At 44.7% G+C, this 13,344-nt stretch overlaps 1 protein-coding gene across 2 annotated transcripts in view; it reads left to right on the top strand.

Moving 5' to 3' along the window:
- The first annotated feature begins 470 nt into the window (after window positions 1-470).
- The window catches only part of AGPAT5 (1-acylglycerol-3-phosphate O-acyltransferase 5), a 58,282-nt gene continuing 45,408 nt past the window's right edge, over window positions 471-13,344 (top strand). For both annotated transcript variants that reach the window (XM_041752050.1, XM_041752051.1), the window contains exon 1: window positions 471-822. In XM_041752050.1, coding sequence (XP_041607984.1) covers window positions 604-822 — 219 coding nt within the window. In that variant the 5' untranslated portion in view covers window positions 471-603. The remainder of the gene's footprint in view (window positions 823-13,344) is intronic.

Below are 13,344 nucleotides of genomic sequence, written 5' to 3'. Positions count from 1 at the left end.
CCAGGGCCCCGCAGAGCGCGCTGGAGCCTGCCCCGCAGCCACCCGGGGCGCCCTCCTCCAGCCGCCCGCACCCACCTTCCCCCGCCGCCGCCGACCGGTCTTCCCGCGTCTGCAGCGAGGCCGAGCTTTGGAGCATGCGCAGTGGACGGAGCCGGGCCGCCCGCCCGTCGGGTCGGCAGCGGCGCTTCCCTGTCAGCGCGCTCGACCAATCAGGGGGCTCGTTGGTGCCACGCAGCCCCGCCCCGTGGGGGACCATGGCAACCGCAGGCCAATGGGGCGGCGTGTTGTTGCCGCGGAGCCCCGCCCCCCGGCCGGGGCGCCGGGTGACGGGCGAGGGTCATGGGGTGTGAGCGCCGCTGAGCTCGGGAGCGTCGGCGGCCGCGGCCTCCCCTGCGCCTGCGCCCGCGCCCGGCCCCGCACTCGCGGCCCGCGTGTTGTCCGGCGGCGGCGCGGCCCATGCGGCTGGGGGCGTCGCGGGTGCGGCGGGCGGCCGGGGGAGCGGAGGGGGCGGCGGCGGGGCCCGGGCCGGCGGGGTGATCGGCGGCGGGGCGGGGAGCGGGCGGCGGGGTGATCGGCGGCGGGGCGGTCCGCGCGGCCGGGAGGATGCTGCTGTCCCTGGTGCTCCACATGTACTCGATGCGCTGCGTGCTGCCGGCCGCCGTGCTCCTGGGCTCGGCCCCCACCTACGTGCTGGCCTGGGGCGCCTGGCGGCTGCTGTCCGCCTTCCTGCCCGCGCGCCTCTACCAGGCGGTGGACGACCGGCTCTACTGCGTCTACCAGAGCATGGTGCTCTTCTTCTTCGAGAACTACACCGGCGTGCAGGTGAGCCACGGCCGCCCCGCGCCGCCCTGCCCCTGCCCCTGCCCCTGCCCCTGCCCCTCCCGCCAGCCGCACCTGCCCCCCAGCCCCAGCTGCCCCCCGTCTCACCTGCCCCCCAGCTGTCCCCCAGACCCACCTGCCTCCCCATCTCACCTGCCCCCCATCTCCACCTGCTCCCTCCAGCCCCACCTGCCCCCCATCTCCACCTGCTCTGTCCAGCCCCACCTGCCCCCCATCTCCACCTGTCCCTCTAGCCCCACCTGCCTCCCCATCTCACCTGCCCCCTCCAGCCCCACCTGCACCCCCATCTCACCTGCCCCTTCCAGCCCTACCTGCACCCCACCCCCAGCCCCACCTGCCTCCCCATCTCACCTGCCCCCTCCAGCCCCACCTGCACCCCCATCTCACCTGCCCCCTCCGGCCCCCTCCAGCACCCCCATCTCACTTGCCCCACACCCCCAGCCCCACCTGCCCCCCATCTCCACCTGCCTCCCCCCAGCCTCACCCCCAGCAGGTCCCCGCTGGGCACCTTTCATCCTGCCCTCCCAGCCCCCCTGCCCCCCATCTCCACCTTCCTCCCCCCAGCCTCACCCCCAGCAGGTCCCCGCTGGGCACCTTTCATCCTGCCCTCCCAGCCCCCCCCCCGCCCCGCATCCCCACCTGCCCCCCATCTCCACCTGCCCCCCACAGCCCCACCCCCAGCAGGTCCCCGCTGGGCACCTTTCATCCTGCCCTCCCAGCCCCCCTGCCCCCCATCCCCACCTGCCCCCCATCTCCACCTGCCCCCCACAGCCCCACCCCCAGCAGGTCCCCGCTGGGCACCTTTCATCCTGCCCTCCCAGCCCCCCCCCCCCCGCCCCGCATCCCCACCTGCCCCCCATCTCCACCTGCCCCCACAGCCTCACCCCCAGCAGGTCCCCGCTGGGCACCTTTCATCCCGCCCCCCCGCCCCATCCCCCCCAGGGTACTTTAGGATCGGTCCGCTCTGCCCCGCAGATGTGGAGGGAGGACGCGTGCCATCGTCCCATCCTCCCACCGAGAGGAGAGGGCAGGTTCGCGACCTTGGTAGGGTTTGGTCCGGGATGCTCGCTGGCAGGTACCCCCGGTCACCGAGAAGCTGCGATTCCGGTGTGGAGGCCACACGTGGGGTCAGCCCCCCCCCCCCCCCCCATCTGGGAGCTCAGCTTAAGTAGGTGCAGATGAATGCCTAAGTAGGGCAAGCGGTTGACAAGCTTTTGGCGTCTGGTCTAAGCAGGATTGGTAGTGTTTGAAGTCAGAAGTGCGCTTTCAAAAACCGGAGACCTCTTCAAACTATCCAGTGTCACTGTCTGGACAAGAAGTACGACACTGCTTTGCGTTCTTCCGCAGTAGAAGTGAAAGCTGGGCGAGGAAATGAATACATTTGTTACTGTAGAAGCCTTACTGTAGATAAAGTTCTTGCCAACCTCCAGGCTTGAATGTGTGGCTCTTTTTTTTTTTTTTGGTCTGGTTACTTTCTGTTACTGTATCTGTAGAGATTGGATCTGTAGATTAAATTTGTAAAAAAAAAAAAAAAAAAAGAAAGAAAAAGAAAATGTAGAAGACCCCCTTCACTTTAGTTATTTGACAAAAATAGCCATTTCGAATTTTCCTTTTGCCAATTTGCAAAACAAAAGAAAAAAAAAGATATTCCTTATCTCCAGTTAGTCCTCTCCTCCTCCCCCCTCCCCTTTTCTTTTCCTAGTGGGGTTGAGTTGAAGGGAATGAAATGGCATTGGATTTGTCTTTTTGTCTTTTTTCCCCCCTGAGCAGCTGTTTTCACCCTGTTGTCAACCAGCTACTATTTTCAGTTTGCAGTTGCACTGCTGTGGATCCCTGATGACTGAGTTTGCCCCAGTTGGAGGTTGTTTGGGGGAAGGGAAGTAGGAGAAGCCAGGGCCTACATTTAAACCAGTATCTGTAAGTGCTTCCTAGAAAAGAAATTTCACTCTTCCAGATGGTTGTTTCCTTTTGATTGACTTTTAAGAGGGGCTTCGTTTAAGATTTTCGGGAATTCAGACCACTCCTTTTCTCCTGTGCTCTTACTTCACTGCATTCATCTAAATGTAGGGTTTTGTCATGATTAAATAATTTCACGTCCTGTGACAGCTGACCTGAGCTAGGATGCAGACAAAATATAGGACAAAGTGGGCGGGCTTCCTTTTAGGAAAATAATACTACCTCTGGTGGGTTATTTCATTTTTGTTCAAAGAATATAGCACGTCCCATGCAATATAATGTATAACATACAACAGTGAAGTACTATGTGTTGAGCAAGTTTTTTATTTTCGAAATGATTGTAAAATTCAGTGTTTCTAAATTGTATGTCTTATCTTGTACCCTGTTCAGTGTAGACCTCCAATTTAATTATTGAGGTCTCAGCACACGGGTTTTTAAAAAATTCAATCTGTTGATGGTCAGTGAGCAATCAGTTCTAGAATTCCTAATAAATTTTAAAGAACACACACCAAGTAAAACTTTGAATTGTCCTTGAGGGCCATCAGATGTCCCTTTACAAATGCATGAATGATGGTATCCTGTCACCTTATTCTTAATTTTACTTACTAGTTTTCATCACTGACTTTGTCCGTGTAAAGTTCTGATTAACATTTTAGCCTTTTTAAAAAATTTTTTTTTATTTTGCTAGGGGACTTTTTTTTTCTATACTTGAATTGTTTATCACCTCTAATTTGCAAAGACCAGAGATGATCCTCAGCTTTGTTCTGTATAAAAGAATGTTGATTCATTTCTGAAGAAGTGTTAGCAATTTGAATGAAAGGAAGTTTACCATCAAATAATATACATTATAGAAGTATATTTAAATTAGAGTTTTTTCCATCCCCTCCCATCTGGCAACCACCAGTTTGATCTCTGTATTTATCGGCCTGTTCCTTTTTTTTTTTTTTTTTTCAGATAACACATATAAAGTGAAACTGTATGGTATTTGTCTGTCTTCCTTCACTTAGCATAATACCCTTTAGGTCCATCCATGTTGTCCCCAGTGCCAGGATCATTCCTTTTTATGGCTGAGTAATATTCCGGTGTGTGTGTGTGTGTGTGTGTGTGTGTGTGTGTGTGTAGCACATGTTCTTTATCCACCAGTGGACATTTAGGTTGCTTCTGTGTCTTGGCTATTGTGAACAATGCTGCAATAAACATACAGTAACGTGCATATCTTTTTGATTAGTGTTTTTGTTTTATTTGGGTAAATACCCAATAGTGGAATTACTGGATCAGGTGGTATTTCTGTTTTTTATTTTTGAGGAACTTCCACAGTGGTTGCACCAATTTCTGTTCCCACCAACAGTGCAGGAAGGTTCTCTTTTCTCCACATCCTCACCAAATGTCTTTTTTGATACTAACCTACTAACCGTTCTGACAGGTGTAAGGTAATAACTTATTGTGGTTTTGATTTGCATTTGCCTGTTGATTAGTGAGTAGAATTTTTTAAATGCAGTTGTAATGCTTTTTAAGTCTAGGTTTAAAAAAGAAATGGTTCATAGTAGGGTAACAAAATATTTTTTTATGTATAGAATTTTTAAGCTGAAGAGAAGTAGGAAGTTCGTGATCTGTGCTTGAAAAGTAAACCTGTTCCAACAGGTACACTTGAATGTTCCATCAGATTCTAGGTAAATATCTGTTCTTTCCTATTTCTACAACTTTATTTTCATGTGCATTTCTGACACGGGAGCATTTCAATCACTGTTGCTAAAATGACTTTATAATTTATCCCTTTAGGTTCTAGAATCTTATAAGTACTGAAACTCAACAGGGTACCTTCACCATTTACTTTGGAATAAGCGATAAGGATTTTAAAAGTTTCACATATCTCTCTTACCTTGACCCCTGACAACTAACACACACCTCTTTATTATTTTGGGGGGCACTGATTCAAATAATTGTACTTCTTTTCTGTTGCTTCCAAACAAATCACCTCAGATTTAGTGGCTTAAAACAAGATAAATTGAGTCTTGCAATTTTAGAGGCCAGTGTCTGAAATCAAGGTGTTTGTGGGGCTGTACTCCCTCTTGAGGCTCTAGGGCAGAGTCTTTCCTTTTTGGCTCTTTGAGCTTCCTGTGGCTGTTGGCATTCCTTGACTTGTAGCCATGTAATTCCACAATCTGCCTCCATGCTCTCTTTGCCTCCCCCTCTTCTGACTGTGTCAGATCTCCCTCTGCCTTTCTTTTCTAAGGACACTTGTCATTGGGTTTAGGGCCCACCCAGATAATCCAGGATGAGCTCCAAAACTCAGAATCCTTAGCCTAAGACCCTTTTCCCAAGTGAGGTCACATTTATAGGTTACACGCTTAAGACATAGTCTTTTGTGGGGATCACTATTCAACCCCCACACATTAGTAACTTAACTCAGTCCTGCTTATTCTTGGAGCAGGAGTGCAAGGAAAACCTGTAGGAAGCTAAAAAGAAAGTGGGGCATACTGGTAGAGGCAGCAGTGAGGACTCCAGCGGAAGGTTAGGGGGAACCAGATTTACCATAGTTCTATCCCAGGATGCTATCCCTAAGTGCTGAGATTCTTGCATAAACAATAATTGTATGTAATAGGGTAGGTAGTGAAAAATCTTAACATGTGGTTTTGGAAGCTAGTAAAAGTTAATAAATTTTTTTTTTCTAAATGTCAGAGTTCTTTTCTCATTTTCAATAAAAGGTTCTGCTCTTTTCCTTCCTTCCAACAGAATGCACTAAAAGTTGATCATTGATATTTGTAGGACAAAAACATTTAGTATTAATAATACATGCTTTCTCATTAACACTAATAAATATTTTAGTCAGTTGTTTTTCCTGCCTAAATCATTTTGTGACACTTGGAATTTACTTTAAAATGTACTTCGCATTAACGGCCCTATCTTCTAATTTGCTTTTCCTCAAATGCTAATGTGATAGAACAACAAAATGTGGACTTTGAGAAAAGATAAATTTAGTTTTTCAACTGACCTACTTCAGGTATGAAATAGTTCAAAAAACACTGGAAATAAGATACAGAATTAAAGCCTAAGATTTTGATGGTTTTTAATGTGTTCAGTTTAGAATACTCTTAACTTCTCTAATAATTCATACATTTAATTGAAACATTGTTTCAAGTTCCTCAGGAACAACCAAGGCATTCATATCTGGAGACCATTTGTAACTGGTTCTTTCTGTAGCACTGTTTCATCAAACATAGTTCTAGACTCTTAGTTAAATTTGTATTCTGTATCTTGTAGCTAAAGGCAGCTAAACTTTACCAATGAAACATGTTTATTTAAAAATGGGAGAAGAGACCTTCAAGCCCACCTCCTTTTTTTTTTTTTTTTTTTTTTTACCACATCTGGATTCTGTCTGCATTTCTGCTAAAATGTTGCCCAGAGTTGAATGTCAGTAGTCCTAAAAAGCATATAAATACTTTGTATCCTTAATTTCCTTTTCCTCTGGTTATTTATCAATCATGTGAAGACCTTAAAAGACCGTAAATTACTTCCTTCAGTTTAGCTGGAGCACAGCAGAGCCAGGCAGATTTGGTTGTGCTTCTGCGTGTGCGTGTTTAAAGAATGACACCAGCTTTTCATAGAGGAAATTAAACATTTCCCAAATCAAATAGGATTGCAGTCTAACACATTTAAATCTGACTAGGGAATAGGCTTATAAGAAAATCTTAGAGAACTGTAATTAGAACCTTGTTTTCATACTTTCTATAAATAAAAATCCCTGATGGAGCAAGCAAGTTTTTTTTTTTTTTGGTTGCCTTGGTGTAGGATTCTTTTTAATGTCTTATTTTTCTATTTTAAATCACAGATACAATAAAACATTCAAACACTGCCAAAATATCTTGAGAAAATTAAAGGTCCCTCTGCCTATACACACCTCTCCCAGGTGTGCAACAATTTGGTGTGTAACTATAGATTTCTTTTAAGAGCTTTTAAATAAATGTAAATTGTGGGAAGACTCCTCCAACAAATTAAATTCTCGGATGGGTTTTATAGTTACACCCACTATGTCTGTGACCTATGGGGACACCTCTGAGCTGTTATGATACAGAAAGGAAAATTTAATCTATAGACATAATTTACTTTCCCTCTTTTGTGAATTTGCCCGAATTTGTGAAGCTGAATGAACTGAGAGTTGACTCTTCCTAAATGGAATTAGAAGTTAAGTTTTCCTTTAATATATTTTTTAAATATTTTATTTATTCATGAGAGACAGAGAGAAAGAGAAAGGCAGAGGGAGAAGCAGGCTCCATGCAGGGAGCCCGATGTAGGAGCAGGCCCTGGGCCGAGGGCAGGCGTTAAACCACTGAGCCAGCCAGGGATCCCAATATTTTCTTATTTTATTGTGGTTTCTTAAACACGTTGATAATACAATCCACAACTAAGTAGTAACTTCTAAGGAATCCCTAGAAACTCCTGGTCATTCCTTCATTCATTCAGTATTGGCATATGCACCTCGTTCCAGATCCTTAGCTGGGCGCTAGGGGATACAGTGAGGTATACAGGATTCCCGCCCTTCCGGAGTTCACCTTCTAGTGAGACACAAATGATAGCAGGAAAATTAAAATATACTGTGCTCTGTGAGATTGTTAGGCTGGGGGTTGGGGGGTTGAGGACGTTTGTTCCGGCAAGTGACATTTGCATGGAGCTCAGAAGAAGGGCCATGGAGGAGCTGTAGTAACCCAGGCAAGAGAATGTGGTCAGAGGAATGGGCAGAGTGGACACGGACAGAATGTAGATTCCCAGAGCTATTTTCGAAGTAGCTGAGAGGGCTTTGTGATTGGATGTGGAAGAAAAAGGAGCAGGAGGGGTTCATGACCAATTGGCATTTAGTGAGAGCGGACTGTGTGCCAGGTGCTGTTCGGTCATGTCACCGATACAAGGTAGGCACCATTCTTTCCATTTTATGGATGACAGCTGAGGCAGTAGTTCACATTTGTAGTAGTTTCGGCAGGATTCAGTACAAGGCACCCTAGCTTCAAGATCTGTTGTCTGGGGACATCAGGGTGGCTTAGTCGGTAGAGCATCTGCCTTGGGCTCAGGCCATGATTCCGGGGTCCTGGGATGGAGCCCCGCGTCGGGCTCCCTAGTCAGTGGGGAGCCTGCTCTCCCTGTCCCTCTGCCTCTGCTGCTCCCCCTACTTGTGCTCTCCCTGCCCCGCCCCCCTCATCAAATAAATAAAATCTTAAAAAAAAATTCCATTTTCTGAAGATGCTTTGCTAAGTGGTATGGTTATGTTGGTTGAAATGAGATCCCTGCTGTCAATTTATTCATACTAGGAAAAATACCAACAAACAATTCTGGTAGAAGATAATACTGAAATTGGAGTGCTTGTGTTTGTTAGCTTTGCGACCGAAAGATAAAATAACTTTGCCTGGATTCTTCAAGAAGGCTGTATCAATTATTCTGAACTGCTTTGAATCTTTACTTCAAACAGAAGCGAGGGCGGTGGAATGTTTAGGAAAAGTCTGCCCTCAGTGGATAACTGAATGGAAATGAGAACTCCTAAGTGTGGCCTTCAAAGCTGTCCAGATTTTGCCCTGGCTAATTTTCCCATTTACTGGTTTCACTGTAGCCCAACTGCTGTTCCTCCCCAGCCCCCCAAGTCACCAGTGTATTTTCAGCCATGTGTCTTTGGACTGTTCTCTGTATACTTTGTTTCAGCCGAAGTCCCAGCCTTCCCTCACCCCCTCTGGGTGTTAGGGTCACCTAACACATGGAATTAACCTATGTAATATTAACATAACAGCATCTTTTAATGTCTATGTTGTCCCCTTTACGATTGTAACCTTTCAGAAATGGCAGTAAAGGAGAGCATGACTTAATTTTTCTCTTTTAACAAAAGGGCCGAGGACTCTACAGGGGAGATTGGTCTGAGTTTCTGTGGAAATATAGATGAATCTCATGTTTAGGGGGGTGGGTTCTTGAATGAGCTTACTGATTGACAGGTTTTGATTCATTAGAGACTGTAGGTCTAGTGAGTCTAATTGATTCTTACCGTATTCTTTACTTAAACAGATAAAGGGGAAGGAAATGCGAACTGTACCCCTCAGAAGTAAGACTGAGAAAGAATAAGGTCAGAGACCTTATAAAAGAGGGAGTTCTGAGACAGCCAGCAATATAGAGAAACCTTTGTTTGCTTGTCAATAAAAACCTGTACTTATTGCTACTTTGGAACCTAGCAGTTCTCTAAGGCTTGTTTTGTTTCCTCTTTCTCTGTGGGAGCCAGCAGTGGAAACCCCGAATGAGCAAGTGTTGCTTGGGTATTTTAGAGGACTGTGTGTAGAAGTGGAAGTGGCATTAGGAAGACAGCTTTATTTTGCCTGGTTTCCAGGTGGGAATTTCAGGAGCAAAAAGAAACTAGGTGCTCCTTTCCAGGCATCACCTAAAGTGCCAACCACATGCTAGGCACGCATGTTTTAGACTGAGAAAATAGTCTCTACCTCAAGTAACGCAGTTCAGCAGCGTAGAAGGAAGTCGTTTAAAGCGTGTATGAGATAAGTTCTAAGAGAAAGAACTGAATGCGGAGCCAGGGGCTACTGGAGGGCTGCAGCTGCCTCCTAGTGCTGGCTTCCCTGGAGGGCCTTCACAGGAGGGAGCCTGTGCTCTCCTGGGCTTGCATATTGCTTTGTTCCCCCAAGTCTTCATTTGTATTTCTGGAGGAAAGTTTTTTATGTCTGTTTAATTTTTTTCACGAGTTTCTTTTCTCTTTAGTATCAGACTGAAAAAAAATCACATAACCTTCTGACATATGGGAAATTTTCTCATTTGAAGTTTGTATCTGGAATTTTTGCAGAAAATAGTTGTGTAACATTTTTTTTTAATTCTTTTTTTTAAACATTTTTTTTTAAAATCTTTATTTATTTATGATAGTCACAGAGAGAGAGAAAGAGGCAGAGACATAGGCAGAGGGAGAAGCAGGCTCCATGCACCGGGAGCCTGATGTGGGATTCGATCCCGGGTCTCCAGGATCGCGCCCTGGGCCAAAGGCAGGCGCCAAACCACTGCGCCACCCAGGGATCCCAGTTGTGTAACATTTGAAAGAGTTTTGGACCTTGGTGTGAGAAACCTGAGTGTAACTCCTGGTTCTCCACCATAGCATGTGTTCACTTGAATAAGTCAGCGTCTCAGCTCAAGGGTTCAGTGACTGGCACGTTATCGGTGCTCAGCAAAACACCGTATAGAGAAGGACAGTGCAAGGAGACAAGCATGAGGAATGTGTAAGAAAGCTTTGGGGGCGCCTGGGTGGCTCAGTCAGTGGGTATCTGCCTTCCGATCAGGTCATGATCCTGGGGTCCTGGGATCCAGTCCCATGTCGGGCTCCCTGCTCAGCAAGAAGCCTGCTTCTCTTTCTCCCTCTACTACTCTCCCTGCTTACGTGTTCTCTCTCTCTCTCGGTCAAATAGATAAATTTTTTAAAAATATTTAAAAAAGGAGAAAGCTTTTTGATTTGTAAGGTTCCTTTTAAATGTTGCGTGATTATTATTTTAGCATACTACCTATTAGACAAATGACTATGTCTCTACTTTGATCTTGGTTCAGAGGGCATTGTAATTTTCCTGTTCAGTGAAGTGTTGTTTGAGATTGGGCAGAAAAAGACCATCGTGTTAGTATGCATTACAGTGGAAATCTTGTACTGTTTAACTTGTGATATATTTCATTGGCATAAAAATACATTTACAAATCCATTTCAAATGATTATAAACATACAGTTTAAATTATATATGTAACCTTATTAAAAACAAACTCTTTATAGCTGCATTTGTGTGTAATCAGAGACTTTTTTTTTCTTACCGTTAATCACTTAACACAGTTTTTTTTTTTTCCACTTAACACAGTAGTGAATAAAATCTCACCTTATTGGACAGTAATAACAACTAGCTTTTGGGGGAATGGTTACTATGTTCAAGGCATTGTGTGAAGTAGTTTAACTGGTCTCATTAATTAGGAGTAGTTGCTGTTAGAACATTGATTTTACATGTAGAGAAATAGACGTGGAGAGGTAAGGGACTTTTTTTTTTTTTTTTTTGCTTTAACCTGTGCTCTTAGTGACTATTGTATTGAGTGTAGGGGAAGAAAAACTACTCTCGTAGGTTCATAGCTGAGGTCTGCAAATTAAACTGACAAAAATCAGATAAACAACAGAAAAGACATAAACATTTTGCTCATGTTAATATTTTTCTATGCATTAGTGCTTCACAGAAAAGAAGTGAAAACCAAAAGAAGTGAATAGAATCAGCCTGGAGGGGGGCGGGGGCGGGTTATATATAATTCATTTTAACAAAGAGCAGTAACTTGTGGAAACATAACTAGACAGAGAAAGGGCTTTGTGCTGTTAGGGCTGGTAAACTGTGGGCAGGTCACTAGGGAATGGGTGATAGATAAGGATATCTCGTGCTATCTCTGGTCTTCCTTGCACTCCAGAAGGGAACACCTTTAGGAATGGGTATTAAGGTCACCCTTACAAAGGAAAGCTTATGCTTCAGACAGAAAGGGAGAGGCCAGAGAGGTCTTCCTGTGTCTGCTGTTTCTCACTTGCCTTCATCTCAAAATATCCTTATGCCAGTGTGGCATATTTTCGGATACAGCACACTCTGATCGCCCTCAACAGTCTCTATTTAAGAGCAGTGAAAAAGTTTTTTAAAAAATATTTCATTTTGCATGCTGAAAAAAAAATGGATATCATTGAGGTAAATGAAGAATCTATTTTTTTTTTCCGGCCACCTGGGTGGCTTAGTCAGTGAAGTGTCTGCCTTTGGTTCAGGTCGTGAGCCCAGGGTCCTGGGATCAAGCCCCGAGTTGGGCTCCCTGCTCAGCCCGGAGCCCGTGCCTCCCTCCTTCTGCCTGCCGCTCCCCCTCCTTGTGCTCTCCCTCTGTCAAATAAACAAATAAAATCTTTAACAATCTATTTTTTCCACAAAAAAAAGAATATTGTACATTTTTGTCCTGGTAGTATTCTTTAGATGCTCTACTGTGTTAAACATGTGATTACTATAGATTCCATTTTACTACCTGTTTTAGGATACAAAAGAGTCTCTAGGTTGTTTGCATATCACGGGAGAAAATTTCAAAAAATATAAAGATATGGTCAAAATGAGGTGAAAGAAGTCACATGTATTTCTAGGCTGCCTTCTGAGGCAATTTTTTCATGTTAAACAAGTTTGCTTGACTAATGAGGAATAGTAACTAGAGGATCAGTTGCAATGAAGGTAATTATTCAAAGACCATTTTTATTGTCTTCTTCTGAATTAATAAAAAGGAAACTTTTTTTTTAGTAGGGACTTTACATGAGCTTTTACAAAATGGATGAGGAATTATGATGAACCTAAAATTAAAGACTTAGGAAGAACAAAAAAGCCTTGTTTTTCATGGGCCTTGTTTTGAAGGAACAAATAGATTACCTGCAGAAAACCTGATTAATGTGATTACAAACATACTAGAAGATTCACAGAATGCATTAAAAAGTCGCTGGTACACTTAAAGTATTTTACTTAGGTTTATTCCAAAACCTTTTACTGCTGGAAATGACATAGCTTTATTTACTTGTGAAAAATAAAAGTGCAACTTAATGATTCAGTACACTTGTGCTGAAAACTGAGTGCTAGGCTCAGGGAGTAGAAAAATTATGAAAAAATTAGCCTGCCACAGAAGAGCTTATGAACCCGAGGGGTAGGGAGATACGCACACAAACTCAACTTGTAGATGAGTGTACACAACACATGGTTGATGCTCCCATAGGAGTGTGAACAGGGTTTGTCCCAGAGCAAAGGCGGGGGTGTGTGATTAATTCTGGGCTCTGGGTTAGAAGGCAGGAAGGCTTCAGAGAAGAGGTAAATACGTGCTGAGGATGAGCAGATGTAAGATGATTACAGTGAGACTGTGCCGTAGACTTATAGGTCATCCTATAATTATCAGGGAGGAAGACCTTGCACTGCCCTGTGGTCCTTCTAGGTGGACTTAGAATAGAATTGCCATGAGACAGATTCACAGGGATAACCAAGTTTATCCCTGATAACCAAGTTTAATTTAGGTGTATGTATGGGGACTCCACACACATGAGATGTCCAGGACATTGAGTCAACAGGAAGCTCACAGAGAGAGAAGAAGGGGCGTCCTTAGGATACAACCAGGAGAAGGCTGTTAGCTGAAAGTGAAAGGAAGTGCCCTATTATGCAGATAAGTTTCTTAGGTAGAGGGGAGTCTGGTAAGAGCTCTCTTCCTGGTATAGGCTCTCCTTTTCAATGCAAATTTAGGCCTTTGAGAGCCAGGCAGAGAACTTTTCCTGCTGGGTTCTGTCTGATTACTTCTAACTTCATCTTTACTCCAAAGTGGCCCATCCAGGGCAGCCTGCCCTTGGCCCCTACAGAATCATTTAAGAATTTATATGTATGGGTGTTCTGGAAGTTCTTAGGAGCTTTTTTTTTTAATTTAGAAACTACAGCTATAATTAACCACGTATCTGTTAATAAGGTAGTAATAATTATTAAGTATTTTGAGAATCAGCATTCTTAAAAGAATACAAATGTT

This window comes from Vulpes lagopus, chromosome 4 (genome assembly GCF_018345385.1).
Source record: "Vulpes lagopus strain Blue_001 chromosome 4, ASM1834538v1, whole genome shotgun sequence".
Taxonomy (NCBI): domain Eukaryota; kingdom Metazoa; phylum Chordata; class Mammalia; order Carnivora; family Canidae; genus Vulpes; species Vulpes lagopus.
The sequence above is the reverse complement of the archived record's forward strand: the minus strand, read 5'-3'. Positions and strand labels throughout refer to the sequence as shown.